General features: G+C 54.5%; 1 protein-coding gene across 1 annotated transcript; it reads left to right on the plus strand.

Moving 5' to 3' along the window:
* LOC132387087 (vacuolar protein sorting-associated protein 37B-like) lies at positions 1-22,554 on the plus strand. Its single transcript, XM_059959441.1, has 2 exons — positions 1-178; positions 22,372-22,554. The coding sequence occupies exons 1-2, from the start codon at positions 34-36 to the stop codon at positions 22,533-22,535; spliced, it is 309 nt and encodes a 102-aa protein (XP_059815424.1). The 5' UTR covers positions 1-33; the 3' UTR covers positions 22,536-22,554.
* Positions 22,555-26,954: the final 4,400 nt, after the last annotated feature.

Here is a 26,954-nt window from a genome sequence, read left to right on the forward strand (position 1 = left end):
CCACAGGTCCAGAACCTGCAGCTGGAGCGGGAGATGTCCCTGGCAACCAACCGCAGCCTGGCCGAGTCCAACCTGGGGCTGCAGCCCCGGCTGGAGAGAGGGAAGGCCCAGCTGCTGGAGAGGTACGGCGAACTGCGGCTGATCCGCCAGGCCGTGACCGAGAGGCACCAGAAACTGGGTGAGTGGCCCCGGGGCGCGCTGGGGGGTGGGGGGGTCGGGATGGAGGGTTTGAGGTCGCGGCGAGGCGCCGGGGGGGCAGAGGTGACGAGGACAGAATCGGGGCCGCTTCGGCCGCCGGGTTCGACTTCGAAGCCGCAGTGTCCCTCGCGTCCTTGGCGTGCGCCGGGGGGGTGGGGGGGGGGCGGAAATCTCCCGCGTTGCGCCTCCGTCCAGGTGTGTTGGCGCAACGACGTCGGCGCCGGGCGGAGGTTCCCGGGTTGGAATCCCGGTCGGGCTGGGCGTCGAGCCGTGCAGCTCGGCCCGGTGAAAACGAGTGGCTTGCTCTGGAAAAGACGGTGCCCCCAGTAACTTCTGGGTTAAGAGCTGTTCTTCTTTCATCTAAATGTGCAATTTATAGTAAATACTATGTACAGCGGGACGGTCTATATAACATAGAAATACATTTGTATCAGGGTGAATTAATCAGTCTGACGGCCTGGTGGAAGAAGCTGTCCCGGAGCCTGTCGGTCCTGGCTTTTATGCTGCGGTACCGTTTCCCGGATGGTGGCAGCTGGAAGAGTTTGTGGTTGGGGTGACTCGGGTCCCCGATGATCCTTCGGGCCCTTTTTACACCCCCGTCTCTGTAAATGCCCCGAGTAGTGGGAAGTTCACATCTACAGATGCACTGGGCTGTCCACACCACTCTCTGCAGAGTCCTGCGATTGAGGGAAGTACAGTTCCCGTACCAGGCAGTGATGCAGCCAGTCAGGATGCTCTCAATCGTGCCCCTGTAGGGTCCTCAGGATTTGGGGGCCCGTACCAAACTTCCTCAACCGTCTGAGGTGAAAGAGGGGCTGTTGTGCCTTTTTCACCCCCCCAGCCGGTGTGTACAGACCACGTGAGATCCTCGGTGATGTTTATGTCGAGGAACTTAAAGATTTGTTAACTTAGCGGCACCAGGACAATGCAATACATGATAAATAATGGGGGAAAAAAATCACTTCAGAATCGATCAGTGATTAAAAATAGTGCAGAAGCAGAAATGATTTACGAAGCAAAAAGTGAGGTAGTGTTCACGGGTTTGATGTTGATTTGGCAAATCGGACGGTGGAGGGGAAGAGGCTGTTCCTGAATCGCTGAGTGTGTGTCTTCAGGCTCCTGTACCTCCTCCCTGATGGCGGAGGGGAAGAGGCTGTTCCTGAATCGCTGAGTGTGTGTCTTCAGGCTCCTGTACCTCCTACCAGATGGCGGAGGGGAAGAGGCTGTTCCTGAATCGCTGAGTGTGTGTCTTCAGGCTCCTGTACCTCCTACCAGATGGCGGAGGGGAAGAGGCTGTTCCTGAATCGCTGAGTGTGTGCCTTCAGGCTCCTGTACCCCCTCCCTGATGGCGGAGGGGAAGAGGCTGTTCCTGAATCGCTGAGTGTGTGCCTTCAGGCTCCTGTACCCCCTCCCTGATGGCGGAGGGGAAGAGGCTGTTCCTGAATCTCTGAGTGTGTGCCTTCAGGCTCCTGTACCTCCTCCCTGATGGCGGAGGGGAAGAGGCTGTTCCTGAATCGCTGAGTGTGTGCCTTCAGGCTCCTGTACCCCCTCCCTGATGGCGGAGGGGAAGAGGCTGTTCCTGAATCTCTGAGTGTGTGCCTTCAGGCTCCTGTACCCCCTCCCTGATGGCAGAGGGGAAGAAGCTGTTCCTGAATCTCTGAGTGTGTGCCTTCAGGCTCCTGTACCTCCTCCCTGATGGCGGAGGGGAAGAGGCTGTTCCTGAATCGCTGAGTGTGTGCCTTCAGGCTCCTGTACCCCCTCCCTGATGGCGGAGGGGAAGAGGCTGTTCCTGAATCTCTGAGTGTGTGCCTTCAGGCTCCTGTACCTCCTCCCTGATGGCGGAGGGGAAGAGGCTGTTCCTGAATCTCTGAGTGTGTGTCTTCAGGCTCCTGTACCCCCTCCCTGATGGCGGAGGGGAAGAGGCTGTTCCTGAATCGCTGAGTGTGTGCCTTCAGGCTCCTGTACCTCCTCCCTGATGGCGGAGGGGAAGAGGCTGTTCCTGAATCGCTGAGTGTGTGTCTTCAGGCTCCTGTACCTCCTCCCTGATGGCGGAGGGGAAGAGGCTGTTCCTGAATCTCTGAATGTGTGTCTTCAGGCTCCTGTACCCCCTCCCTGATGGCGGAGGGGAAGAGGCTGTTCCTGAATCGCTGAGTGTGTGCCTTCAGGCTCCTGTACCTCCTCCCTGATGGCGGAGGGGAAGAGGCTGTTCCTGAATCGCTGAGTGAGTGCCTTCAGGCTCCTGTACCTCCTACCTGATGGCGGAGGGGAAGAGGCTGTTCCTGAATCGCTGAGTGTGTGTCTTCAGGCTCCTGTACCTCCTTCCTGACAGTATCAATGGGAAGAGGCTGTTCCTGAATCGCTGAGTGTGTGCCTTCAGGCTCCTGTACCTCCTACCTGATGGCGGAGGGGAAGAAGCTGTTCCTGAATCGCTGAGTGTGTGCCTTCAGGCTCCTGTACCTCCTCCCTGATGGCGGAGGGGAAGAGGCTGTTCCTGAATCGCTGAGTGTGTGCCTTCAGGCTCCTGTACCTCCTCCCTGATGGCGGAGGGGAAGAGGCTGTTCCTGAATCGCTGAGTGTGTGTCTTCAGGCTCCTGTACCTCCTCCCTGATGGCGGAGGGGAAGAGGCTGTTCCTGAATCTCTGAATGTGTGTCTTCAGGCTCCTGTACCCCCTCCCTGATGGCGGAGGGGAAGAGGCTGTTCCTGAATCGCTGAGTGTGTGCCTTCAGGCTCCTGTACCTCCTCCCTGATGGCGGAGGGGAAGAGGCTGTTCCTGAATCGCTGAGTGAGTGCCTTCAGGCTCCTGTACCTCCTACCTGATGGCGGAGGGGAAGAGGCTGTTCCTGAATCGCTGAGTGTGTGTCTTCAGGCTCCTGTACCTCCTTCCTGACAGTATCAATGGGAAGAGGCTGTTCCTGAATCGCTGAGTGTGTGCCTTCAGGCTCCTGTACCTCCTACCTGATGGCGGAGGGGAAGAAGCTGTTCCTGAATCGCTGAGTGTGTGCCTTCAGGCTCCTGTACCTCCTACCTGATGGCGGAGGGGAAGAGGCTGTTCCTGAATCGCTGAATGTGTGCCTTCAGGCTCCTGTACCTCCTCCCTGATGGCAGAGGGGACGAAGCTGTTCCTGAATCGCTGAGTGTGTGCCTTCAGGCTCCTGTACCTCCTCCCTGATGGCAGAGGGGATGAAGCTGTTCCTGAATCGCTGAGTGTGTGCCTTCAGGCTCCTGTACCTCCTTCCCGACGGTGACAGTGAGAAGGGGGCATGTCCTGGGGGGTGGGGGTCCTTAGTGACGGACACTGAGGCACCGCTCCCTGACGATGTCTCGGATACTGAGGAGGCTGGTGCCCGTGATGGAGCCGACTAACTTTACAACTCTCTGCAAATTAATTTGACCTTGAGCATTAGCCCCCTCCCCCACCCCCCCATACCAGAGGTTGATGCAGCCTGTCAGAATGCTCTCCGCAGTGCGTGTGTGGAAGTTTCCGAGTATTTTAGGTGACAAAAGGAAATCTCCTCCAACGCCTAATGCTGTCTTCCCTTCTTTTATAACTGCATCGATATGTTGGGACCAGGTCAGATCCTCAGAGATCCTGACACCCAGGAACCTGAAACTGCTCACTCTCTCCCCTGACCGCTCTATGTGGATCGGTGCGGGTGGACCCCACCACACCCGTTTTTCGAACGTTCACTTTACGACAGCTCGCTGCTACGAAAGGCCTACATTAATACCCGTTTTCGCTAACCAAAGAGGATTTTCACTTTTACGTTAAAAGACGCCCGCTTTACACGTGTGTTTACAACCGAGAAAGACTGCCGTGACCGTGAAGCCTCATCCGGGCAGTTGTGCGCGCGTGCGTGTACGTGCGTAGTCGCGTACGTGCCGATTTTTTTTTTTCCCAAATCGATTTTGGCTCTCTCACTTCCCGAGTTTGATGAGTGAACAATATTTCTACTTTATATAGGCTGTATATTTATCATATCATTCTGGCTTTTACGATATGTCGGCGTTATTTTAGGTTTTGTGTGTTATTTGCTTTGATTTGGTAGGTTACTTTTGGGTCTGGGAACGCTCAAAAGATTTTTCCCATATAAGTTAACGGTAATGGCTTCTCTGCTTCATGACATTCCAGCTGACAGACGGTCTCATCGGCAGGCTCTGCCTTCGGATAGCGGGGGGAGACCTGTACGCGTTCCTTCGTCTTACCTTTCCTGAAGCCCACAATCAGCTCTTTCGTCTGACTGACGTTGAGTGCCAGGTTGTTGCTGTGACACCACTCCACTAGTTGGCCTATCTCACTCCTGTATGCCCTCTCGTCACCACCAATGACCCTACCAACAATGGTTGTATCGTCAGCAAATTTGTAGATGGTGTTTGAGCTCTGCCTAGCCACACAGTCATGAATATAAAGAGCAGTGGGCTACACCCCACCCCCCGAGGTGCGCCAGTGTTGATCGTCAGCGAGGAGGGTATGTTATCACCGATCCGCACAGACTGTGGTCTTCCGGTTAGGAAGTCGAGGATCCAATTACAGAGAGAGGTACAGAGGCCCAGGTTCTGAAACTTCTCCATCAGGATTGTGGGGATGATGGTATTAAGTGCTGAACTACAGGCAATGGACAGCATCCTGACATAGGTGTCTGTGTTGTCTAGGTGGCCTGTAGCCGTGTGAAGAGCATGGAGACTGCATCCGCCGTTGACCTATTGTGACGATAGGCAAATTGCAATGGGTTCAGGTCCTTGCTGAGGGAGGAGTTCAGTCTAGTCATAACCGACCTCTCAAAGCATTTCATCACTGTCAACATGAGTGCTACCGGACGACAGTCGTTACGGCAGCCCACATTATTCTTCTTTGGCACTGGTATAATTGCTGCCTTTTTGAAGCAAGTGGGAAATTCTGCCCATAGCAGTGAGACGGTGAAAATGTCCTTGAATACTCCCGCTAGTTGGTTGGCACAGGTTTTCAGAGCCCTACCAGGTACCCCATCGGGACCTTCTGCCTTGTGAGGGAGGTACGGAGGCCCAGGTTCTGAAACTTCTCAGTCAGGGCTGTGGGGACGATGGTATTAAATGCCCTCGTGCCCCTTTCGGGGCTTCTGCCCATACATCGGCAAATTCCGAGAACTGCGTTCAGCGTCGCTGGCAAACGCCTGAAGTCTGCCGTGCCGCGCCAGCACGACGGTGCGCTGCCCTCAATACCGTGGAGGTAAGCTGTGAAGCAACGACGAGGAACGTTAATCTGAGGCGCGGGGCGGGAAAGGTGACGGGGGTGGGCGAGCGCCACTCAGCAAAGGAGGTGAGGGGGTGCTCCCTCCCTCCGCCAGCCTGCCGGTCAGCCCGGGGGCGAGGCGTGGCACCTCGCTCGAGACGCTGGACCTACTCAGCAGGCCGGGCGGTGCCTGCAGGGGGACATAAAAGTACAGTCGACCTTTCCGGCTGAGAACCTTCGGCAGGACTGGGGGGGGGGGGGGGGAATGCTATTTAGCCTCTCCCCACCCCTGATCTGCGGGAGCTGGCGGCAGACGGTCACTGGAGTAGCGGCCGGCGGCGGGTGGCAGGTCCCGGTGACTGCGACCCGCTGACGCCGGGGCAGACGGCCTCTGGGGATGGGTTGGGGGGGGGGAGGGGCACCAGTCCGAAGGGGGGGGGGGGGGTGCGATGGCGGGACGCTTCCTGAGGGGAGAAGCGGGCCCACGACCGCCCGCCCGCAGAGGGCGAAAGGAGGGAGCGGAGACGTGCACGGCCAGGGGAGGGTTCCTGGGTCCGCCGTCCGTTCAGAAACCGGACGGTGGAGAGGTGGGCGTCGTTCCAAGCAGGCGGGACGAGGGGGCTGTCGGGCCAGTGGGACGTATTCCGGTGAGGTGCGTCCGGCGGGGACCCGTACTGGGACCTCCACACTGTTGGTGCGTGCGTGTAGGCGGGGACGGGCAGGTCAGTGAGATTGACGGGACCCTGGCGCCGCGGGCCGGATCGCCGAAGCGGCGGGCGGAATCCGGCGTTGGCAAATACGCGGCAACGCGCCCCGGTGAAGGGATCAACGGTGCGGACTGCCGCCTGGGTGGGGAGAAGGTTCAGATGTCAGGGGTGCAGGGGGACCTGGGAGCGATCATGCAGGACTCCCAGGGGGTTAATTGGCAGGTTGATTCTGTGGCAAAGGAGGCAAATGCGACGTTGGCATTTATTTAGGACATAGAACAGTACAGGCCCTTCGGCCCACAATGTTGTGCCGTCCCTTAAACCCTGTCTCCCATATAACCCCCCCCCCACCTGTTTCCTCCATACACCTGTCTAGTAGTCTCTTAAACTTCACTCGTGTATCTGCCTCCACCACTGACCCAGGCAGTGCATTCCACGCACCAACCACTCTCTGAGTGAAAAACCTTCCTCTAATATCCCCCTTGAACTTCCCTCCCCTCACCTTAAAGCCATGTCCTCTTGTACTGAGCAGTGGTGCCCTGGGAGAGAGAGGGGGAGAAAGGGAGAGAGAGAGAGGGGGGAGAAAGGGAGAGAGAGAGGGGGGAGAAAGGGAGAGAGAGAGGGGGGAGAAAGGGAGAGAGAGAAAGGGAGAGAGAAAGGGAGAGGGGGAGAGAGAGAGGAAGGAGGGAGAGAAAGGGAGAGGGAGAGAGAGAGTGGGAGAGAGGCAGGGGGGAAAGAGGAAGGGAGAGAGGGGGAGAGGGAGGGAGAGAGAAAGGGAGAGAGGGGGAGAAAGGGAGGGGGAGAGAGGGAGGGGAGGAGGGAGAGAGAGGGGAGAGAGGGAGAGAGAGAGAGGTGGAGAGAGAAGGGGAGAGGCCGCGGTGGATCTACGGCGGAGGTTGGTCGTTCCTTGACCGGGCGGGGAAGGCCGGTGTACGGGGCGGGGTTGAGCGGGAGCTGGGATCCGCCACGGTGGGATGGCGGAGCAGGCTCGATGGGCCTGATTCTGCCCCCCCCCCCCCCCCCCCCGCCCTGCGTCCTGACACAGCGGGACACCGACCCGCGGCAGGCGGGGGTTAACCGGGGCAGGTGCGAAGTGAGGCACTTTGGGCGGTCGAGCGTAAAGGGACGGGACACGGTCAGTGGGCGGACCTGTTAACGTACAGAGGTGTCGATAGACGATAGGTGTGGGAGTAGGCCATTCGGCCCTTCTAAGCATCGCCATTCACTGTGATCGTGGCTGATCGTCCACAATCAGTACCCCGTTTCTGCCCTCTCCCCATTTCCCTTGACCCCGCTATCTATAAGAGCTCTGTCTAACTCTTCCAGAGACTTGGCCTCCACTGCCTTCTGGGGCAGAGCATTCCACATACCCACCACTCTCCGGGTGAAAAAGTTTTTCCTCATCTCTGTTCTAAATGGCCTGCCCCTTATTTTTAAACTGTGGCCTCTGGTTCTGGACTCCCACCAACATCGGGAACGTGTCTCTATGCCTCCAGCGTGCCCAGTCCCTTAATAATACTCCATGTTTCAATCAGAATCGATGTCGGTGCGTTCTCCTGAGATTCTTGCACACTTGGTACAAGTGCAGTGCGTCAACCTCTGCGGGTAGCCGCGATCCTTTACTTAAGCAAGTGCGGACTTTCTGGAGGATCGCTTAACGAACTTCGCAGTGCTCGCGGGGGCCCTGTCCAGCGATGCCCCCCGAACGAGGGAACAGCCCTCCCTTTGTACAGGGTCTAACACCACAGTCAGTCACGCATGCAAGTAACAATTTTCAGCTACCCCCGCAGTCACATGCCCGGCAACAGTGATAGTACGAGGCAAAGGATATTTAAGTAGAAGAAAAGGTCGTCCGCCCAAGGACAGTGTGTGCGATCAGTATCTGAATTTTGCATTTCGGAAGGTCAAACCAGGGTAGAACATACAAGGTAAATGGCAGGACACTGAGGAGTGCAGTAGAACAGAGGGATCTGGGAATACAGATACAAAATTCCCTAAAAGTAGCGTCACAAGTAGATAGGGTTGTAAAGAGAGCTTTTGGTTCATTAGCCTTTATAAATCAAAGTATTGAGTATAAGAGTTGGAATGTAATGGTGAGGTTGTATAAGGCATTGGTGAGGCCGAATTTGGAGTATTGTGTGCAGTTTTGGTCACCGAATCACAGGAAGGATATTAATAAGGTTGAAAGAGTGCGGAGAAGGTTTACAAGGATGTTGCCGGGACTTGAGAAACTGAGTTACAGAGAAAGGTTGAATAGGTTAGGACTTTATTCCCTGGAGTGTAGGAGAATGAGGGGAGATTTGATAGAAATGTATAAAATTATGATGGGTACAGATAGAGTGAATGCAAGCAGGCTTTTTCCACTGAGGCGAGGGGAGAAAAATACCAGAGGACATGGGTTAAGGAGGAAAGGTTTAAAGGGAACATGGGGGGGGCTTCTTCACACAGAGAGTGGTGGGAGTGTGGAATGAGCTGCCAGATGAAGTGGTGAATGCAGGCTCACTTTTCACATTTAAGAAAAACTTGGACAGGTACAAGGATGAGAGGTGTATGGAGGGATATGGTCCGAGTGCAGGTCAGTGGGACTAGGCAGAAAACTGGTTCGGCACAGCCAAGAAGGGCCGAAGGGCCTGTTTCTGTGCTGTAATGTTCTATGGCTCTAAATTACTGCATGTCATCAGGACAAATTAAGCCTTTGAACTTCTCAATAGTACTTGACAAAGCCCACTTAATCACCTAAAAGCATCTAATTCAGCAGGACAAATTGATCTATTTTTCTCCTCGCCCTGAGGCGTAGGTATGTCGTTAAACAAGTCCTGTAAGAATAGAAGTAGTGAGGAACTCAGCAGGTCGGGCAGCACCCGTGGAAACGAGCAGTCAGCGTGTCGGGCCGAGACCCTTCGTCGGGACTGAAGCGGGGGCAGGGGCCCTATAGAGGTGGGGGGAGGGTGGGAAGGAGGAGGCTGGTACGTGCCGGGGAAAAACCAGTAAGGGGAAAGATCACCTCCGCTCCGTCCGCCACAACAGACAGGATCTCCCGGTTGCCACCCGCTTCAGCTCTCCTTCACAGTCCCATTCGGATCTGTCCATACACGGCCTTCTCTACTGCCATGATGAGGCCAAACTCAGGTTGGAGGAGCAACACCTCACATACCGTCTGTGTAGCCTCCAGCCACTTGACATGAACATTGAATTCTCCAACTTCCGGTAATTCCCTCCCTCTCCCTTCCCCCATCCCACCTTCACTCTGCCTCCTCCTCCAGCTGCCTATCACCTCACTCATGGTTCCGCCTCTTTCTACCCATGGTGCTTTCCCCTTACATTCCTTCTTCACGTCTCCTGCCTATCCCCTCCCTGCTTCCCCTCCCCCACCCCTTGATCTTTCCTCTGATTGGTTTGTCACCCTCCCCCCCCCCCACCTTCTTTAGAGGGCCCCTGCCCCCCCACCCCGCTTCAGTCCCGACGAAGGGTCTCGGCCCGACACGTTGACTGCTCATTTCCACGGATGCTGCCCGACCTGCTGAGTTCCTCCAGCTTGCTTGTATGCATCTGCAGCGTACTTTGTGCTTAGAGATGGAGGGAGTAGTGAGGTAGAGTTCGCGGGTTCAGCGTCCGTATCAGGCTGATTTATACCTCTGCCTTCGCAAACGGCCTGCGCCCTGAGCATTTGTACCCGTGCATCGGCGTGCCTGCGCGCTCTGCAATTCACCGCCAAGTCGCCGGTTGGCGGCGGGGTTTCCGTGCCCCTGTATCGAGTTTCCCCGTGTACTGAGCGCATCGTGTCGGGGCCTGAGCTAACACAGATCTCCCCCGCTATCCGATGGAACCGTCTGTAAGCCGGGATGTCGAGAAGCGAGGAAGCCATGACCATTAATTTACATGGGAAAAATGTTTTGAGCGTTCCCCGACCCAAAATAAAACCTGCCAAATCAAAGCAAATAATACATAAAACCTAAAATAACACCCACGTATAGTAAATGCCGGAATGATATGATAAATATGATATATAAAAAGCAGAAACACTGTACGGTGTAGTTTCGCTTCTCAAAATCGAGAAGACAGCGAGCCAAAATCGATTTGGGGCAGAAAAAATCGGCACGCACACAACTGCCCGCACGAGGCTTCACAGTCACGGTAATCTTTCTCGGGGTAGACACACGTATAAGGCGGCCGTCTTTTTCTTGCAAGAGCGAAAATCCTCTCTGTCTAGAGGAAACAGGTACTAACGCAGGCCTTTCGTGACAGCGAGATGCCGGAAAGCGAACGTCCGAGAAACGGGGTCCGCCTGCAGTTGCTGAAGATTACGGTGAGGCAGAAGGGAGAGAGGGCGTCGGAGGAGGTGGCGTGGGCGAGCGTGGAACGGGTCGAGGCAGGAGGAGGGTGAATCCTCTGCGCTCATCCGGCCGCTGAGAGAAACACGGACGCGGAAACACATCTCAAACCTGCCGGCGGGTAGATCTGACGATTTAGCTCATCGCCACCGACCGTGTATTTAGCATCAGAGCACGCCTGCAGACAGGAGGAAACGCGACCCTACCGGGCGGACCAATCGCAGTTACCGCGCTCTGCGTCTCGCCGCGACGCGCGGTTAACGTTTTCGGAGGGGTGCGCGTCCAGCTACGGTGCAGGTGACTGACGTACCTAACGGCGGTCATATGGCGCGGAGGTATCAATCAGCCTTCAGGCAGAGGGGGAGAAGCTGTTCCCGAGTCGCTGGGTGTGCGCGTGGCCCCTCCCTGACGGTGGCGATGGGAGCGGGGCCCGGCCTGGGCGGCGGGGGTCCTCAATGGTGGACGCCGCTGGTCCGGAGCTGTCCTGGAAACGGCGGAGGCCAGTGCCCATGACGGAGCTGACTGAGTTTCCAGCTCTCCGCAGCTCCCTTCGATCCCGCGCAGTAGCCCTTGCCCCAGCCGCACCGGACGGTGATGCCGCGAGTTAAAATGCTTTCCGCTGGCCGTCTAGAGATCTCCGCAAGTGTTTATCGGCGACGTACCAACCCCCCCCCCCCCCCTCAGGCGCCAAATGCCCCCGCTTCGCCTTCCTTGTACCCGCCTCGATCGGCTGGGGCCGGGTCAGATCCTCAGAGATCTTGCCACCCAGGAACCTGAAACCGCTCGCTCGCCCCAACCCCCGTGAAGACTGGAGGCGGGCTTCCCGCAGCCCGCAATCGGCCCCGGGTTGACGGGGCTCTGTTACCGCCTCGCCGAGCGGGCCGCAGGATTTGGAGGAGCGGGTCTGCGGCGCGATCTCAGACCGTCGCTCGCGGTGATTTTTAACTTCCCACATCTCGACTGGGACTCCCAAACTGTGAAAGCACCAGATGGGGTAGAGTTTGTCAGACGTTTTCGGGGAAACTTTCCTTAATCGGTACCTAGAAGACAACAGACAATAGGTGCAGCAGTAGGCCATTCGGCCCTTCCAGCCAGCACCGCCACTCACAGTGATCATGGCTGTTCAACCACATTCAGTACCCCGTTCCTGCCCTCTCCCCATATCCCTTGACCCCGCTATCATTAAGAGCTCCATCTAACTCTCTCTTGAATGCATCCAGAGACTTGGCCTCCACTGCCTTCTGAGGCAGAGCATTCTACAGATCCACAACTCTGGGTCAAAAAGTTTTTCCTCAACTCCTTTCTGAATGGCCTACCCCTTATTCTTAAACTGTGGCCTCTAGTTCTGGACTCACCCAACATCGGGAACATGTTTCCTGCCTCTAGCGTGTCCAATCCCTTAATAATCTTATATGTTTCAATCAGATCCCCTCTCATCCTTCTAAATTCCAGTGTATACAAGCCCAGTCGCTCCCAATCTTTCAACATATGACAGTCCCGCCATCCCGGGAATTAACCTCGTGAACCTACGCTGCACTCCCTCAATAGCAAGAATGTACTTCCTCAAATTTAGAGACCAAAGCTGCACGCAATAGAGCAGAGAGACAGTGGAAATAGCAAAAACCACAGGGCAGTGAGGGGGGTGGAATCGAAAGTGGGTGTGCGGGGGCAGATTCTTCTTTTAACCCAGAGACTGGTGGCCGCACTGGTGGTGGAGGGTGGGTGTGACAGGAGTATTTATAAGCGTCCTCGTTAGGCGCATCGATGCGTCGGGAAGCCCATGTACAAGCCCAGTCGCTCCCAATCTTTCAACATATGACAGTCCTGCCATCCCGGGAATTAACCTCGTGAACCTACGCTGCACTCCCTCAATAGCAAGAGTGTCCTTCCTCAGATTTGGAGACCAGAACTGAACACAGTACTCCAGGTGGGGTCTCACCAGGGCCCTGTCCGACTGCAGAAGGACCTCTTCGCTCCTGTGCTCAACTCCCCTCGTTATGAAGGCCAACAAGCCATCAGCTTTCTTCGTCCCAACGAGAGAGAGTGCGCAGTGTTTAATCTCCTATCAGGGGAGGTGAGAGAAGTTTGGGTAAGAGAACACCATTCATCTTGTGACCGTGATGCCACTGGTCTCGAAGTAAAATTTGGGAAAGGATGGGTGAGGTTCTAAGTTGGGGGAAGGGCAGTTTTCACGGTCTCAGAAAGGATCCGGCAAGTTTGGACTGAGAGTGGTGGGTGTGTGAACCACACTGCTGGCGACGGTGGGGGTGGGGGGGGGGGGGCGGATCAAAGGGGTCTTTTAAGAGAGGGAGGGCTACGCGGTCGGGAAATTCTAGGCCGTTTCTAGAGTAGAGTCGGCACAACATTGTGGGCCAAAGGGCCCGTGATGTAAAGAGAGGTTTTGGTACATTGGCCTTTATAAATCAAGGTATTGAGTATAAGAGTTGGAATGCTATGGTGAGGTTGTATGAGACATTGGTGAGGCCGAATTTGGAGTATCGTGTTCAGTTTTGGTCACCGAATTACAGGAAGGATATTAATAAGGTTGAAAGAGTGCAGGGAAGGTTTACAAGGATGTTGCCGGGACTTGAGAAACTGAGTTACAGAGTAAGGTTGAATAGGTTAGGACTTTATTCCCTGGAGCGTAGGAGAATGAGGGGAGATTTGATAGGGGTGTATAAAATTATGATGGGTATAGATAGAGTGAATGCAAGCAGGCTTTTTCCACTGAGGCCAGGGGAGAGAAAAATACCAGAGGACATGGGTTAAGGAGGAAAGGTTTAAAGGGAACATTGGGGAGGGGGGGGCTTCTTCACACAGAGAGTGGTGGGAGTGTGGAATGAGCTGCCAGATGAAGTGGTAAATGCGGGCTCACTTTTAACATTTAAGAAAAACTTGGACAGGTACATGGATGAGAGGGGTGTGGAGGGATATGGTCCGGGTGCAGGTCAGTGGGACTAGGCAGAAAAACGGTTTGACACAGGCAAGAAGGGCCGAAAGGCCTGTTTCTGTGCTGTAATGTTCTGTGGCTCTAAATCCAAGCGAACACCTGAGAAAGAAATCAAGAGGGATAAAAGAAGGTTGCCCTCGCAGACGAGGTGAAGGAGAATCCCGGGGGATCCTGCAGATATTTTAGGAGCAAAAGGATTGCAAGGGACAAAACTGGTCCGCCGGAAGATCGGAATGGTAATCTACGCGTGGAGCCAAGAGAGGTGGGGGAGATCTCAAGTGATCTCTTTTGCGCCCGTATTTACACGGGAGACGGGCACAGAGCCTGTAGAAGAGGGGCGGAGTGGCCTCAGCCTCGTGGGCCCTGTACGGGTGATAGAGGAGGTTGAGGAGGTGCTCCCTCGGACCCCGCGGGTGGCGGGAGCGAGGGCCGGCACCTCGCCTCGCGGTGCCAGTGACCCCGGGTTCAATCCCCGCCGCGGGCCGTGAGGAGGTTGCGTGCCCCTCCCCTGCGGGTTTTCCGCTGCAGTCCAAAGGTCGAGGAGCAGAAGCGGGCCATTCGGCCCATCGAGTCTGCTCCGCCATCCGTTCGTGGGCTGATCCAGTTCTTCCAGTCATCCCCACTCCCCTGCCTTCCCCCCACACCCTTGGATGCCCTGGCTAATCAAGAACCTGCCTATCTCTGCCTTAAATGGGCCCAGTGACCCGGCCTCCACAGCCGCCCGTGGCAACAAATCCCACAGGTTCGCCGCCCTCTGACGAAAGTAATCTCTGCGCACCTTAGTTCTAAGAGGACGTCCTTCAATCCCGAAGCCGTGCCCTCTTGTCCTAGACTCCCCTACCATGGGAAATAACGGTGCCATGTCCAATCCGTTCAGGCCTTTTAACATTCAGAATGTTTCTATGAGATCCCCCCTCATTCTCCTTGTCTCCAGGGAATACAGCCCAAGAGCTGCCAGACGTTCCTCATACGGTAACCCTTTCATCCCTGGAATCACTCTCGTGAATCTCCCCTGAACCCTCTGCAATGCCAGTATATCCTTTCAAATATAAGGAGCCCAAAACTGCACGCAGTACTCCCGAGTGCGGTGTGACGAGTGCCTTACAGAGCCTCAACGTCACATCCCGGCTCTTATATTCTATTCCTCTAGAAATGAAAGCCAACATTGCATTCGCCTTCTTCGCCACCGACTCAACCTGGAGGTTAACCTTCAGGGTATCCTGCACAAGGACTCCCAAGTCCCTTTGCATCTCTGCATTGTGAATCCTCTCCCCAACTAAATAATAGTCTGCCCGTTTATTTCCTCCACCAAAGTGCATGACCGTACACTTTCCACCGTTGTATTTCATTTGCCACTTCTTTGCCCGTTCCCCTAAGCTATCCAAGTCTCTCTGCAGGCCCTCTTGTTTCCTCCCCGCTCCTCCGCCTGTCTTTGTATCACCGGCAAGCCGAGCCACAGGTCCATGAATCTCGCAGTCCAAGTCATTGGCGTGAATGGTAAGGGGCAGCGGTCCCAACACCGAACCCCGGGGGAGCTCCGGGGGGTAACCGGCTGCCAGCCAGAAAAGGGCGTATCAGTCGGTAGGTGAATTGCTGGCTGTAAAATGCCCCACTGTTAGGCTCGTGCTCAACCGGGGTCGCTGGGCGGCACGGCTGAAAGGGCAGGAATGGCCCATTGCTGAATCCCCGGGGAAAGAAAAAAAATATATACACAGTCGGCCCTCCTTATTCGCGGGTTCCACACGCTCGAATTCAACCCACCGCGAATTGGGGAAACCCGGAAGTGCTCTCCCAGCACTCGTTGTTTGAGCAAGTGCAAACTTTTTTTCTGGTCATTATTCCCTAAACAATGCAGTATAACAACTATTTTACGTAGCATTTACATTGCGTTAGGTATTATAAGTAATCTAGAGGTGATTTAAAGTATACGGGAGGATGTGCGGGGTTATCGTGGATCGGGATCAGAACAAATCGGAAGTTCTCTTACTAAGTAAGTCAGAACAGGTACATCCGGTATGATTTAGCGTCAGTTAATCAAAGGTTTGTCTTAGTAAATAGTAAATATTTAACCTTCCTCTGCATATAAAAAGCTTAAGAATGTATATTTCAGCGCCGGGAGGATCAAAAACCCAAAACCCAATAATTAAACCGCTGCGTTGCTTAGTAATAATTGTAGCTTTCATCGCGGCATGGCCTTTCACATGCTCCATTAAAATTGTTCCGATCGTTGACCGCCTGCAGCCTAACACTTTTCCAATGACCGATGGCGTTTCACCTCTTTCCAAATGCTTTATTACTTCCACCTTATTTTCAATCACGATTATTTCCGTGAATAAAAACACTGCGGATTCAGAGCTTCAGCGCCGGGTCCTAATGTCCACCGCACCGAGACGGGTTGAATAAGGTCCGGGGTTCCGCCGGGTCCTAATGTCCACCGCACCGAGACGGGTTGAATAAGGTCCGGGGTTCCGCGGGGTCCTAATGTCCACCGCACCGAGACGGGTTGAATAAGGTCCGGGGTTCCGCCGGGTCCTAATGTCCACCGCACCAAGACGAGTTAAATAAGGTCTGGGGTTCCGCCGGGTCCTAATGTCCACCGCACCAAGTCGGGTTGAGTAAGGGACTTGAGCATCTGCGTTTCTTGGTGTCCGCGACGGGACCTGGAACCAATCCCTCGCAAATAAGGAGGGCCCACTGTATATTTGAGCAGAGATATTTGGATCGTCCCCAGCAACAGATGGATCGGCGAACAGCCTAAAGCGTGGATCAGTACTTGCAGCTATGATGTTTTGGCCATTACAGAGAGCTGTGTGGCTTGGGCAGGAATGGCTGCTTCAAGTGCCGGGCTTTAAATGTTTCAGAAAGGACAGGGAGGGAGGCAAAAGAGGTGGGGGCGTGGCACTGCTGATCAGAGATAGTGTCATGGCTGCAGAAAAGGAGGAAGACATGGAGGGGTTGTCTACGGCGTCTCTATGGGTGGAAGTTAGGAACAGGAAGGGGTCAATAACTTTACTGGGTGTTTTTATAGACCACCCAACAGTAACAGGGCATCGAGGAGCAGATAGGGAGACAGATTCAGGAAAGCTGTAATAATAACAGTGTTGTTGTGGTGGGAGATTTTAATTTCCCAAATATTGATGGGCAAGGCTCAGTGCTGGGACCCCAGTTGTTTACAATATATATTAATGATTTAGACGAGGGAATTAAATGCAGCATCTCCAAGTTTGCGGATGACACGAAGCCGGGCGGCGGTGTTAGCTGTGAGGAGGATACTAAGAGGATGCAGGGTGACTTGGATAGGTTAGGTGAGTGGGCAAATTCATGGCAGATGCAATTTAATGTGGGTAAATGTGAGGTTATCCACTCTGGTTGCAAGAACAGGAAAACAGATAATTATCTGAACGGCGGCTGATTAGGAAAAGGGAGGAGCAACGAGACCTGGGTGTCATTGTACACCAGTCATTGAAGGTGGGCATGCAGGTACAGCAGGCGGTGAAAAAGGCAAATGGTATGTTGGCTTTCACAGCAAAAGGATTTGAGTACGGGAACAGGGAGTTTCTACTGCAGATGTACAAGGCCTTGATGAGACCGCACTAGAATATTGTGTGCAGTTTTGGTTCCCTAATCTGATGAGACATTCTTGCCATAGAGGGAGTACAGAGAAGGTTCACCAGATTGATTCCTGGGATGGCAGGACTTTCATATGAAGAAAGACTGGATCGACTAGGCTTATACTCACTGGAATTTAGAAGATTGAGGGGGGATCTTATTGAAACGTATAAAATTCTAAAGAGTTTGGACAGGCCAGATGCAGGAAGATTGTTTCCGATGTTGGGGAAGTCCAGAACGAGGGGTCACAGTGTAAGGATAAAGGGGAAGCCTTTTAGGACCGAGATGAGGAAAAACTTCTTCACACAGAGTGGTGAATCTGCCACAGGAAACGGTTGAGGCCGGTTCATTGGCTATGTTTAAGGGGAAGTTGGATATGGCCCTTGAGGCTAAAGGGATCAGGGGGTACGGAGAGAAAGCAGGTACAGGGTTCTGAGTTGGATGATCAGCCATGATCAGACTGAATGGCGGTGCAGGCTCGAAGGGCCGAATGGCCTCCTCCTGCACCTATTTTCTATGTTACTATCTCCCTAGAGCAAGGGGTTTAGATGGGTTGGAGTTTGTAAGGTTTCCTGACACAATATGTAGATAAGCCTACAAGAGGAGTGGTTGTACTTGATCTGGTATTGGGAAATGAATCTGGTCAGGAGTCAGATCTCTCATTGAGAGACCATTTTGGAGATAGTGATCACAATTCTATCTCCTTTGCCAGAGCATCGGAGAGGGATAGGAACAGACAAGTTAGGAAAGCGTTTAATTGGAGCGAGGAGAGACATGAGGCTATCAGGCAGGAACTTGGAAGCATAAATTGGGAACAGACGTCGTCAGGGAAATGTGCGGAAGAAATGTGGCAAATGTCCAGGGGATAATTGAGAGGATGTTCTGCATAGCATAGGCAGGGAAAGGATGGTAGGGTAAGGGAACCATGGCACAATGGCTGTTGTAAATCTAGCCAAGAAGAAAAGGGAGACTTACGAAAAGTTCAAAAAAACTAGGTTATGATAGAGATCTAGAAGATTATAAAGCGAGCAGGAAGGAGTTTAAGAATGAAATTAGGAGAGCCAGAAGGGGCCGTGAGAAGGCCTTGGCGGACAGGATTAAGGAAAACCCCAAGGCATTCCACACGTATGTGAAGAGCAAGAGGATAAGACGTGAGAGAATAGAACCAATCAAGTGTGACAGTGGAAAAGAGTGTATGGAACTGGAGGAGACAGCAGAGGTACTTAATGAATACTTTGCTTCAGTATTCACTACGGAAAAGGATCTTGGTGATTGTGGGGATGACTTGCAGCGGACTGAAAAGCTTGAGCACGTGAATATTAAGGAAGAGGATGTGCTGGGGCTTTTGGAAAGAATCAAGTTGGATAAGTCGCCGGGACCGGACGAGATGTAACCCAGGCTACTGTGGGAAGCGAGGGAGGAGATTGCTGAGCCTCTGGCGATGATCTTTGCATCATCAATGGGGACGGGAGAGGTTCCGGAGGATTGGAGGGTTGCGGATGTTGTTCCTTTATTCAAGAAAGGGGGTAGAGATAGCCCAGGAAATTATAGACCAGTGAGTCTTACTTCAGTGGCTGGCAAGTTGATGGAGAAGATCCTGAGAGGCAGGATTTATGAATGTTTGGAGAGGCATAATATCATAATATGATTATGAATTGTCAGCCTGGCTTTGTCAAAGGCATGTTGTGCCTCATGAACCTGACTGAATTTTTTGAGGGTGTGACTAAACAAATTGATGAAGGAAGAGCCATAGATGTAGTGTATGTGGATTTCAGCAAGGCATTTGATAAGGTATCCCATTGCAAGGCTTATTGAGAAAGTAAGGGGGCATGGGATCCAAGGGGACATTGCTTTGTGGATCCAGAACTGGCTTGCCCACAGAAGGCAAAGAGTGGTTGTAGACGGGGTCATATTCTGCATGGAGGTCGGTGACCAGTGGTGTGCCTCAGGGATCTGATCTGGGACCCTTACTCTTCGTGATTTTTATAAATGACCTGGATGAGGAAGTGGAGGGATGGGTTAATAAATTTGCCGATGACACAAAGATTGGGGGTGTTGTGGATAGTGTGGAGGGCTGTCAGAGGTTACAGCGGGACATTGATAGGATGCAAAACTGGGCTGAGAGGTGGCAGATGGAGTTTAATCCAGATGAGTGTGAGGTGGTTCATTTTGGTCGGTCAAATATGATGGCAGAATATAGTATTAATGGTAAGACTCTTGCCAGTGTGGAGGATCAGAGGGATCTTGGGGTCCGAGTCCATAGGACACTCAAAGCTGCTGCGCAGGTTGACTCAGTGATTAAGAAGGCGTACAGTGTATTGGCCTTCATCAATTGTAGAATTGAATTTGGGAGCCGAGAAGTAATGTTGCACTTGGAGTACTGTGCTCAGTTCTGGTCACCTCTTGACAGGAAAGATGTGGAAACCATAGAAAGGGTGCAGAGGAGATCTACAAGGATGTTGCCTGGATTGGGGAGCGTGCCTTATGAGAACAGGTTGAGTGAACTCGGCCTTTTCTCCTTGGAGCGACGGAGGATGAGAGGTGACCTGACGGAGGTGTACAAGATGATGAGAGGCATTGATGGTGTGGATAGTCAGAGGCTTTTTCCCCAGGGCTGAAATGACTAACACGAGAGAGCGCAGGTTTAAGGTGCTGAGGAGTAGGTGCAGAGGAGATGTCAGGGGTCAGTTTTTTTCTGCAAAATATGGGTCCCAGAACAGATCCCTGAGGCGCTCCACTCCTGCTTATTTCTCACACGCGATCAGCGGCATAACACGGCGCTCTTTCCAACACCAGCGCAGTTTTTAAAACCCAGTCCGCTGGAAGCACCCTGGGTGGGGGGTCTTTCAGCCGCCGCACACGTTCGAGCGAACGATGGCAGTTGGGAAGACGACGCCTGTCCGGCTTAGCGGCGTGGCGTCCCACAAAAAAAACTGAAAGGGCTTGGCCGTCACTGTCGTCTTTGCGCAGATCCCCCCTGGCCTTCCCAGACCGGCTTCATCTAGCCGGGGCTCCCGTGGCCTCCTCCGGTCAGCCACCCTCAGCGGAGCCGTTGGGGCAGCAGTCGCCCTCACCTTGCCCTCTCACTGGTGTGTCGCAATGATTCAATATGTTCATACGAGGGAAATATTCGCTGTGTGTTTAATATCCAAACGCTACTCAAAATGTTATGATGCTATTGACTTATAAGTGACTTATCACTATATTCATGCGAGGAAACTATGCGCTGTGTGCTTAATATTAAATTTGTTGGATAAACCCTTTTAGAAACGAATTATTAAGTGTATTAGCCACTTATAAGGGACTTAGAGTTGAGTTATCATCTACATTCGGGTTGTGACAAACAGCACCACCACCCCCAGTCGGCCGGCTTCAAGAATATTGCCGGTATTAAACCGGTCCGCGTTGCAGAAAAGGTTGGTGACCCCTGCGTTGGGGAACCGAGGAGGCGTGGTCGGAATTTCCTCTGTCCCGGGTAGACAGAGGTCCTTTTGGCGCCTTGGCCTTCGTCGGTCAGAGACCGGGCCGCGATGCTGCACCCGTGCGGGGTGGGGGGAGCGAGGCCTCGTCTGCAGAACCATCGGCGGCGAATAAAACCGGGGAAGGGGGCAGGGGGAATTCCCGAGGGTACTGCCGGGACCCGAGTGAAGGGGAGAGGGCGAGCAGTTCGGGACCTCACTCCCGGGGTGGGAGGCCGACAGACGGTTACCGGCAGGCCAAGAGACAGCAGGCTCCTTCCACTGAGGGAGGGTCGAGGGTGAGAGGTTTAAGGGAGCTGCCCTCGGAGGGAGGTGAGAGCGTGGCGGCGAGCTGCCAGCGGTGGCGGTGGGCCTCGAGGGGACACTCGGGGAGGGACGTGGGGGGGCTACGGGCCAGGTGAGGGCCGACGGAGGGAGGGAGACTAATACCGGGGGGTGATTGGTAAGTCCGTGGCCTAAGGTAGAAGGAGTCAAGTTCTGGAAAGCCTGGCACGTTTATTTTTCAACACCGTACGCGGTTCTGGGGGCGAGGCCGTGCCCGGCTGCAGCGTCGCGGCCCGGTCTCTGACTGGCGTAGGCCAAGGCGCCGAAAGAACCTCTGTCCACCCGGGACCCCCAGCCCTCGGGAAATTCCGACCACGCTGCCCCGGTTCCAATACCCTCCTCGCTGCCCTCCGACAGCTACACTCTTAGCCCAGCGGTGGTGGAGCGTACAGATCCCTTCTTTCTGGAAGTGGTCGGCAGCAGGGGTAATTGATAAGTTCGTGGCCCAAGGTAGAAGGAGTTAATAACTTCAAACCTTTCTGCGCAATCACCCCAAGAGTCGAACTGCACGTGCAGGTAACGAGAGCGTCTGGGACCCCCAGGAAGTGTCCACAGCAGGGGTGATTGATGTCTGTGGCCTAGGGTGGACGGAGATGAGTTATACAGCTCTCGTGACACGCACGAGCAGTTCAACTCTCTGATTATGCAGAAAGTTTGAAGTTAATAACTCATCTCCTCCTTCTACCTCAGGCCACAGACTTATCAATCACCCCCGATGAGTCATTAACTGATGGGTTTCTAAGTTCCAACTTCCTGCTCAAAGAGCTGAAGTGCAGATGCGTCTCGCGGGAGCGTCTGGGACCCCCGGAAAGTGCCCGCAGCAGGGGTGATCAGTAAATTCACGGCCGAGGGTAGAAGGAGTCAGTTTTAGAGAACCGAGCACATTTATTTCTCAAAACAGTCCCCGCCTACATCTACACACTGAGTCCGGCGGCCGTGGAGCGCACGGACCCCTTCTTTGTAGAGGTCGGCGTCTCGGGCCTCCAAAAGCGGTCCACAGGATGGGGTGACTGATAAGTTTGTGGCCTGCAGTAGGGAGAGCTGAGTTATCAACTTCAGACTTCCTGCGTTATCACTCAAAGAGTTGAGCTGCACGTGCGTGCAGTGAGAGCGTCTTGGACCTCCAGGTCGTCCACAGCAGGGGGGATCGATAAGTTCATTGCGGACGGTAGAAGGAGATGAATTATACAGCTCTCGTCACGTGCTCGTGCAGTTCAACGCTTTGAGTTGATCACGCAGAGAGTCAGGCCACGAACCTGTCAATCACCCCTTGCTCTGGACACTTTCTGGAGGGCCAAGACGCTGAGATCCACAAAGAAGGGATCCTTACGCTTCACGACCGCTGGTCTAAGTGTGCGAAGGTAGGAAAGTAAATGCGCTCGGTTTTCTAAAATCGACTCCTTCCACCTTAGGCCGCAAACTTATCAATCACCCCTCGTAGTTCGGCGCGGGGACCGATCGGGCAGAGGCTGTGCGGGGCTCCGTGTGGAAAGCAGGGGGTGGGCGGGATTGCGATGGGGTCTGGCCGAGCCGGGGCTGACGTAAGTGTGGGCGATCTCTCCGCAGAGAGCCACCGGCAGGGGGCGGACCCCGAGGGGCTGCTGGCGGTGCTGCAGGCCGAGGGGGCGAAGGTGGAGGACGAGTCGGAGGTGAGTGGGGCCGTGAGGCCGGGGGAGAACTCAGTGTGTGTGTCTCAGTGCGGTAGAGAGAGTGGTGTGTGTGAAGCGTGAGAGGGAGGGGGTGTCCCCGTCAGAGAGAGAGGTGAGTGTGTGTGTCTCAGTACGGTAGAGAGAGTGGTGTGTGTGAAGCGTGAGAGGGAGGGGGTGTCCCTGTCAGAGGGAGAGGTGAGTGTGTGTGTTTCAGTGCGGTAGAGAGAGTGGTGTGTGTGAAGCGTGAGAGGGAGAGGGTGTCCCTGTCAGAGAGAGAGGTGAGTGTGTGTGTTTCAGTGCGGTAGAGAGAGTGGTTTGTGTGAAGTGTGAGAGGGAGGGGGTGTCCCAGTGAGAGAGAGGTGAGTGTGTGTGTTTCAATGCGGTAGAGAGAGTGGTGTGTGTGAAGCGTGAGAGGGAGGGGGGGTCCCTGTCAGAGAGAGAGGTGAGTGTGTGTGTTTCAGTGCGGTAGAGAGAGTGGTGTGTGTGAAGTGTGAGAGGGAGGGGGTGTCCCTGTCAGAGAGAGAGGTGAGTGTGTGTGTTTCAGTGCGGTAGAGAGAGTGGTGTGTGTGAAGCGTGAGAGGGAGGGGGTGTCCCTGTCAGAGAGAGGTGAGTGTGTGTGTTTCAGTGCGGTAGAGAGAGTGGTGTGTGTGAAGCGTGAGAGGGAGAGGGTGTCCCTGTCAGAGAGAGAGGTGAGTGTGTGTGTCTCAGTGCGGTAGAGAGAGTGGTGTGTGTGAAGTGTGAGAGGGAGGGGGTGTCCCTGTCAGAGAGAGAGGTGAGTGTGTGTGTTTCACTGTGGTAGAGAGAGTGGTGTGTGTGAAGCGTGAGAGGGAGGGGGTGTCCCTGTCACAGAGAGAGGTGAGTGTGTGTGTCTCAGTGCGGTAGAGAGAGTGGTGTGTGTGAAGTGTGAGAGGGAGGGGGTGTCCCTGTCAGAGAGAGAGGTGAGTGTGTGTGTTTCACTGTGGTAGAGAGAGTGGTGTGTGTGAAGCGTGAGAGGGAGGGGGTGTCCCTGTCACAGAGAGAGGTGAGTGTGTGTGTCTCAGTGCGGTAGAGAGAGTGGTGTGTGTGAAGTGTGAGAGGGAGAGGGTGTCCCTGTCAGAGAGGGAGGTGAGTGTGTGTGTTTCAGTGCGGTAGAGAGAGTGGTGTGTGTGAAGCGTGAGAGGGAGAGGGTGTCCCTGTCAGAGAGGGAGGTGAGTGTGTGTGTTTCAGTGCGGTAGAGAGAGTGGTGTGTGTGAAGTGTGAGAGGGAGGGGGTGTCCCTGTCAGAGAGAGAGGTGAGTGTGTGTGTCACAGTCCGGTAGAGAGAGTGGTGTGTGTGAAGTGTGAGAGGGAGGGTGTGTCCCTGTCAGAGAGAGAGGTGAGTGTGTGTGTCTCAGTGCGGTAGAGAGAGTGGTGTGTGTGAAGCGTGAGAGGGAGGGGGTGTCCCTGTCAGAGAGAGGTGAGTGTGTGTGTTTCACTGTGGTAGAGAGAGTGGTGTGTGTGAAGCGTGAGAGGGAGGGGGTGTCCCTGTCAGAGAGAGAGGTGAGTGTGTGTGTTTCAGTGCGGTAGAGAGAGTGGTGTGTGTGAAGCGTGAGAGGGAGGGGGTGTCCCTGTCAGAGAGAGAGGTGAGTGTGTGTGTTTCAGTGCGGTAGAGAGAGTGGTGTGTGTGAAGTGTGAGAGGGAGGGGGTGTCCCTGTCAGAGAGAGGTGAGTGTGTGTGTCTCAGTACGGTAGAGAGAGTGGTGTGTGTGAAGCGTGAGAGGGAGGGGGTGTCCCTGTCAGAGAGAGGTGAGTGTGTGTGTTTCAGTGCGGTAGAGAGAGTGGTGTGTGTGAAGCGTGAGAGGGAGGGGGTGTCCCTGTCAGAGAGAGGTGAGTGTGTGTGTTTCAGTGCGGTAGAGAGAGTGGTGTGTGTGAAGCGTGAGAGGGAGGGGGTGTCCCTGTCAGAGAGAGGTGAGTGTGTGTGTTTCAGTGCGGTAGAGAGAGTGGTGTGTGTGAAGCGTGAGAGGGAGGGGGTGTCCCTGTCAGAGAGAGGTGAGTGTGTGTGTTTCACTGCGGTAGAGAGAGTGGTGTGTGTGAAGCGTGAGAGGGAGGGGGTGTCCCTGTCAGAGAGAGGTGAGTGTGTGTGTTTCACTGTGGTAGAGAGAGTGGTGTGTGTGAAGCGTGAGAGGGAGGGGGTGTCCCTGTCAGAGAGAGAGGTGAGTGTGTGTGTTTCACTGCGGTAGAGAGAGTGGTGTGTGTGAAGCGTGAGAGGGAGGGGGTGTCCCTGTCAGAGAGAGAGGTGAGTGTGTGTGTTTCAGTGCGGTAGAGAGAGTGGTGTGTGTGAAGTGTGAGAGGGAGGGGGTGTCCCTGTCAGAGAGAGGTGAGTGTGTGTGTTTCAATGCGGTAGAGAGAGTGGTGTGTGTGAAGCGTGAGAGGGAGGGGGTGTCCCTGTCAGAGAGAGAGGTGAGTGTGTGTGTTTCAGTGCGGTAGAGAGAGTGGTGTGTGTGAAGCGTGAGAGGGAGGGGGTGTCCCTGTCAGAGAGAGAGGTGAGTGTGTGTGTTTCACTGCGGTAGAGAGAGTGGTGTGTGTGAAGCGTGAGAGGGAGGGGGTGTCCCTGTCAGAGAGAGAGGTGAGTGTGTGTGTTTCACTGCGGTAGAGAGAGTGGTGTGTGTGAAGCGTGAGAGGGAGGGGGTGTCCCTGTCAGAGAGAGAGGTGAGTGTGTGTGTTTCACTGTGGTAGAGAGAGTGGTGTGTGTGAAGCGTGAGAGGGAGGGGGTGTCCCTGTCAGAGAGAGAGGTGAGTGTGTGTGTTTCAATGCGGTAGAGAGAGTGGTGTGTGTGAAGCGTGAGAGGGAGGGGGTGTCCCTGTCAGAGAGAGCTGAGTGTGTGTGTTTCAGTGCGGTAGAGAGAGTGGTGTGTGTGAAGCGTGAGAGGGAGGGGGTGTCCCTGTCAGAGAGAGAGGTGAGTGTGTGTGTTTCAGTGCGGTAGAGAGAGTGGTGTGTGTGAAGCGTGAGAGGGAGGGGGTGTCCCTGTCAGAGAGAGAGGTGAGTGTGTGTGTCTCAGTGCGGTAGAGAGAGTGGTGTGTGTGAAGCGTGAGAGGGAGAGGGTGTCCCTGTCAGAGAGAGAGGTGAGTGTGTGTGTTTCACTGCGGTAGAGAGAGTGGTGTGTGTGAAGTGTGAGAGGGAGGGGGTGTCCCTGTCAGAGAGAGAGGTGAGTGTGTGTGTTTCACTGCAGTAGAGAGAGTGGTGTGTGTGAAGTGTGAGAGGGAGGGGGTGTCCCTGTCAGAGAGAGAGGTGAGTGTGTGTGTTTCAGTGCGGTAGAGAGAGTGGTGTGTGTGAAGTGTGAGAGGGTGGGGGTGTCCCTGTCAGAGAGAGAGGTGAGTGTGTGTGTTTCAGTGCGGTAGAGAGAGTGGTGTGTGTGAAGCGTGAGAGGGAGGGGGTGTCCCTGTCAGAGAGAGAGGTGAGTGTGTGTGTCTCAGTGCGGTAGAGAGAGTGGTGTGTGTGAAGCGTGAGAGGGAGGGGGTGTCCCTGTCAGAGAGAGAGGTGAGTGTGTGTGTTTCAGTGCGGTAGAGAGAGTGGTGTGTGTGAAGCGTGAGAGGGAGGGGGTGTCCCTGTCAGAGAGAGGTGAGTGTGTGTGTCACAGTGCGGTAGAGAGAGTGGTGTGTGTGAAGCGTGAGAGGGAGGGGGTGTCCCTGTCAGAGAGAGAGGTGAGTGTGTGTGTTTCACTGCGGTAGAGAGAGTGGTGTGTGTGAAGCGTGAGAGGGAGGGTGTGTCCCTGTCACAGAGAGAGGTGAGTGTGTGTGTTTCACTGCGGTAGAGAGAGTGGTGTGTGTGAAGTGTGAGAGGGAGGGGGTGTCCCTGTCAGAGAGAGAGGTGAGTGTGTGTGTTTCAGTGCGGTAGAGAGAGTGGTGTGTGTGGAGCGTGAGAGGGAGGGGGTGTCCCTGTCAGAGGGAGAGGTGAGTGTGTGTGTCTCAGTGCGGTAGAGAGAGTAGTGTGTGTGAAGCGTGAGAGGGAGGGGGTGTCCCTGTCAGAGAGAGAGGTGAGTGTGTGTGTTTCAGTGCGGTAGAGAGAGTGGTGTGTGTGGAGCGTGAGAGGGAGGGGGTGTCCCTGTCAGAGGGAGAGGTGAGTGTGTGTGTTTCACTGCAGTAGAGAGAGTGGTGTGTGTGAAGTGTGAGAGGGAGGGGGTGTCCCTGTCAGAGAGAGAGGTGAGTGTGTGTGTTTCACTGCGGTAGAGAGAGTGGTGTGTGTGAAGCGTGAGAGGGAGGGGGTGTCCCTGTCAGAGAGAGAGGTGAGTGTGTGTGTTTCAGTGCGGTAGAGAGAGTGGTGTGTGTGTGAAGCGTGAGAGGGAGGGGGTGTCCCTGTCAGAGAGAGAGGTGAGTGTGTGTGTTTCACTGCGGTAGAGAGAGTGGTGTGTGTGAAGCGTGAGAGGGAGGGGGTGTCCCTGTCAGAGAGAGAGGTGAGTGTGTGTGTCTCAGTGCGATAGAGAGATTGCTGTGTGTGAAGCGTGAGAGGGAGGGGGTGTCCCTGTCAGAGAGAGAGGTGAGTGTGTG

This window comes from Hypanus sabinus, unplaced genomic scaffold (genome assembly GCF_030144855.1).
Source record: "Hypanus sabinus isolate sHypSab1 unplaced genomic scaffold, sHypSab1.hap1 scaffold_151, whole genome shotgun sequence".
NCBI lineage: Eukaryota > Metazoa > Chordata > Chondrichthyes > Myliobatiformes > Dasyatidae > Hypanus > Hypanus sabinus.

What these genes read in the sequence shown, in the direction of transcription:
- LOC132387087 (XM_059959441.1), top strand. Translation starts at nt 34, where the DNA reads ATGTCCCTGGCAACCAACCGCAGCCTGGCCGAGTCCAACCTGGGGCTG. An exon ending in CGAGAGGCACCAGAAACTGG is followed by an intron (nt 179 to 22,371) that starts GTGAGTGGCCCC and finishes ATCTCTCCGCAG; the next exon opens with AGAGCCACCGGCAGGGGGCG.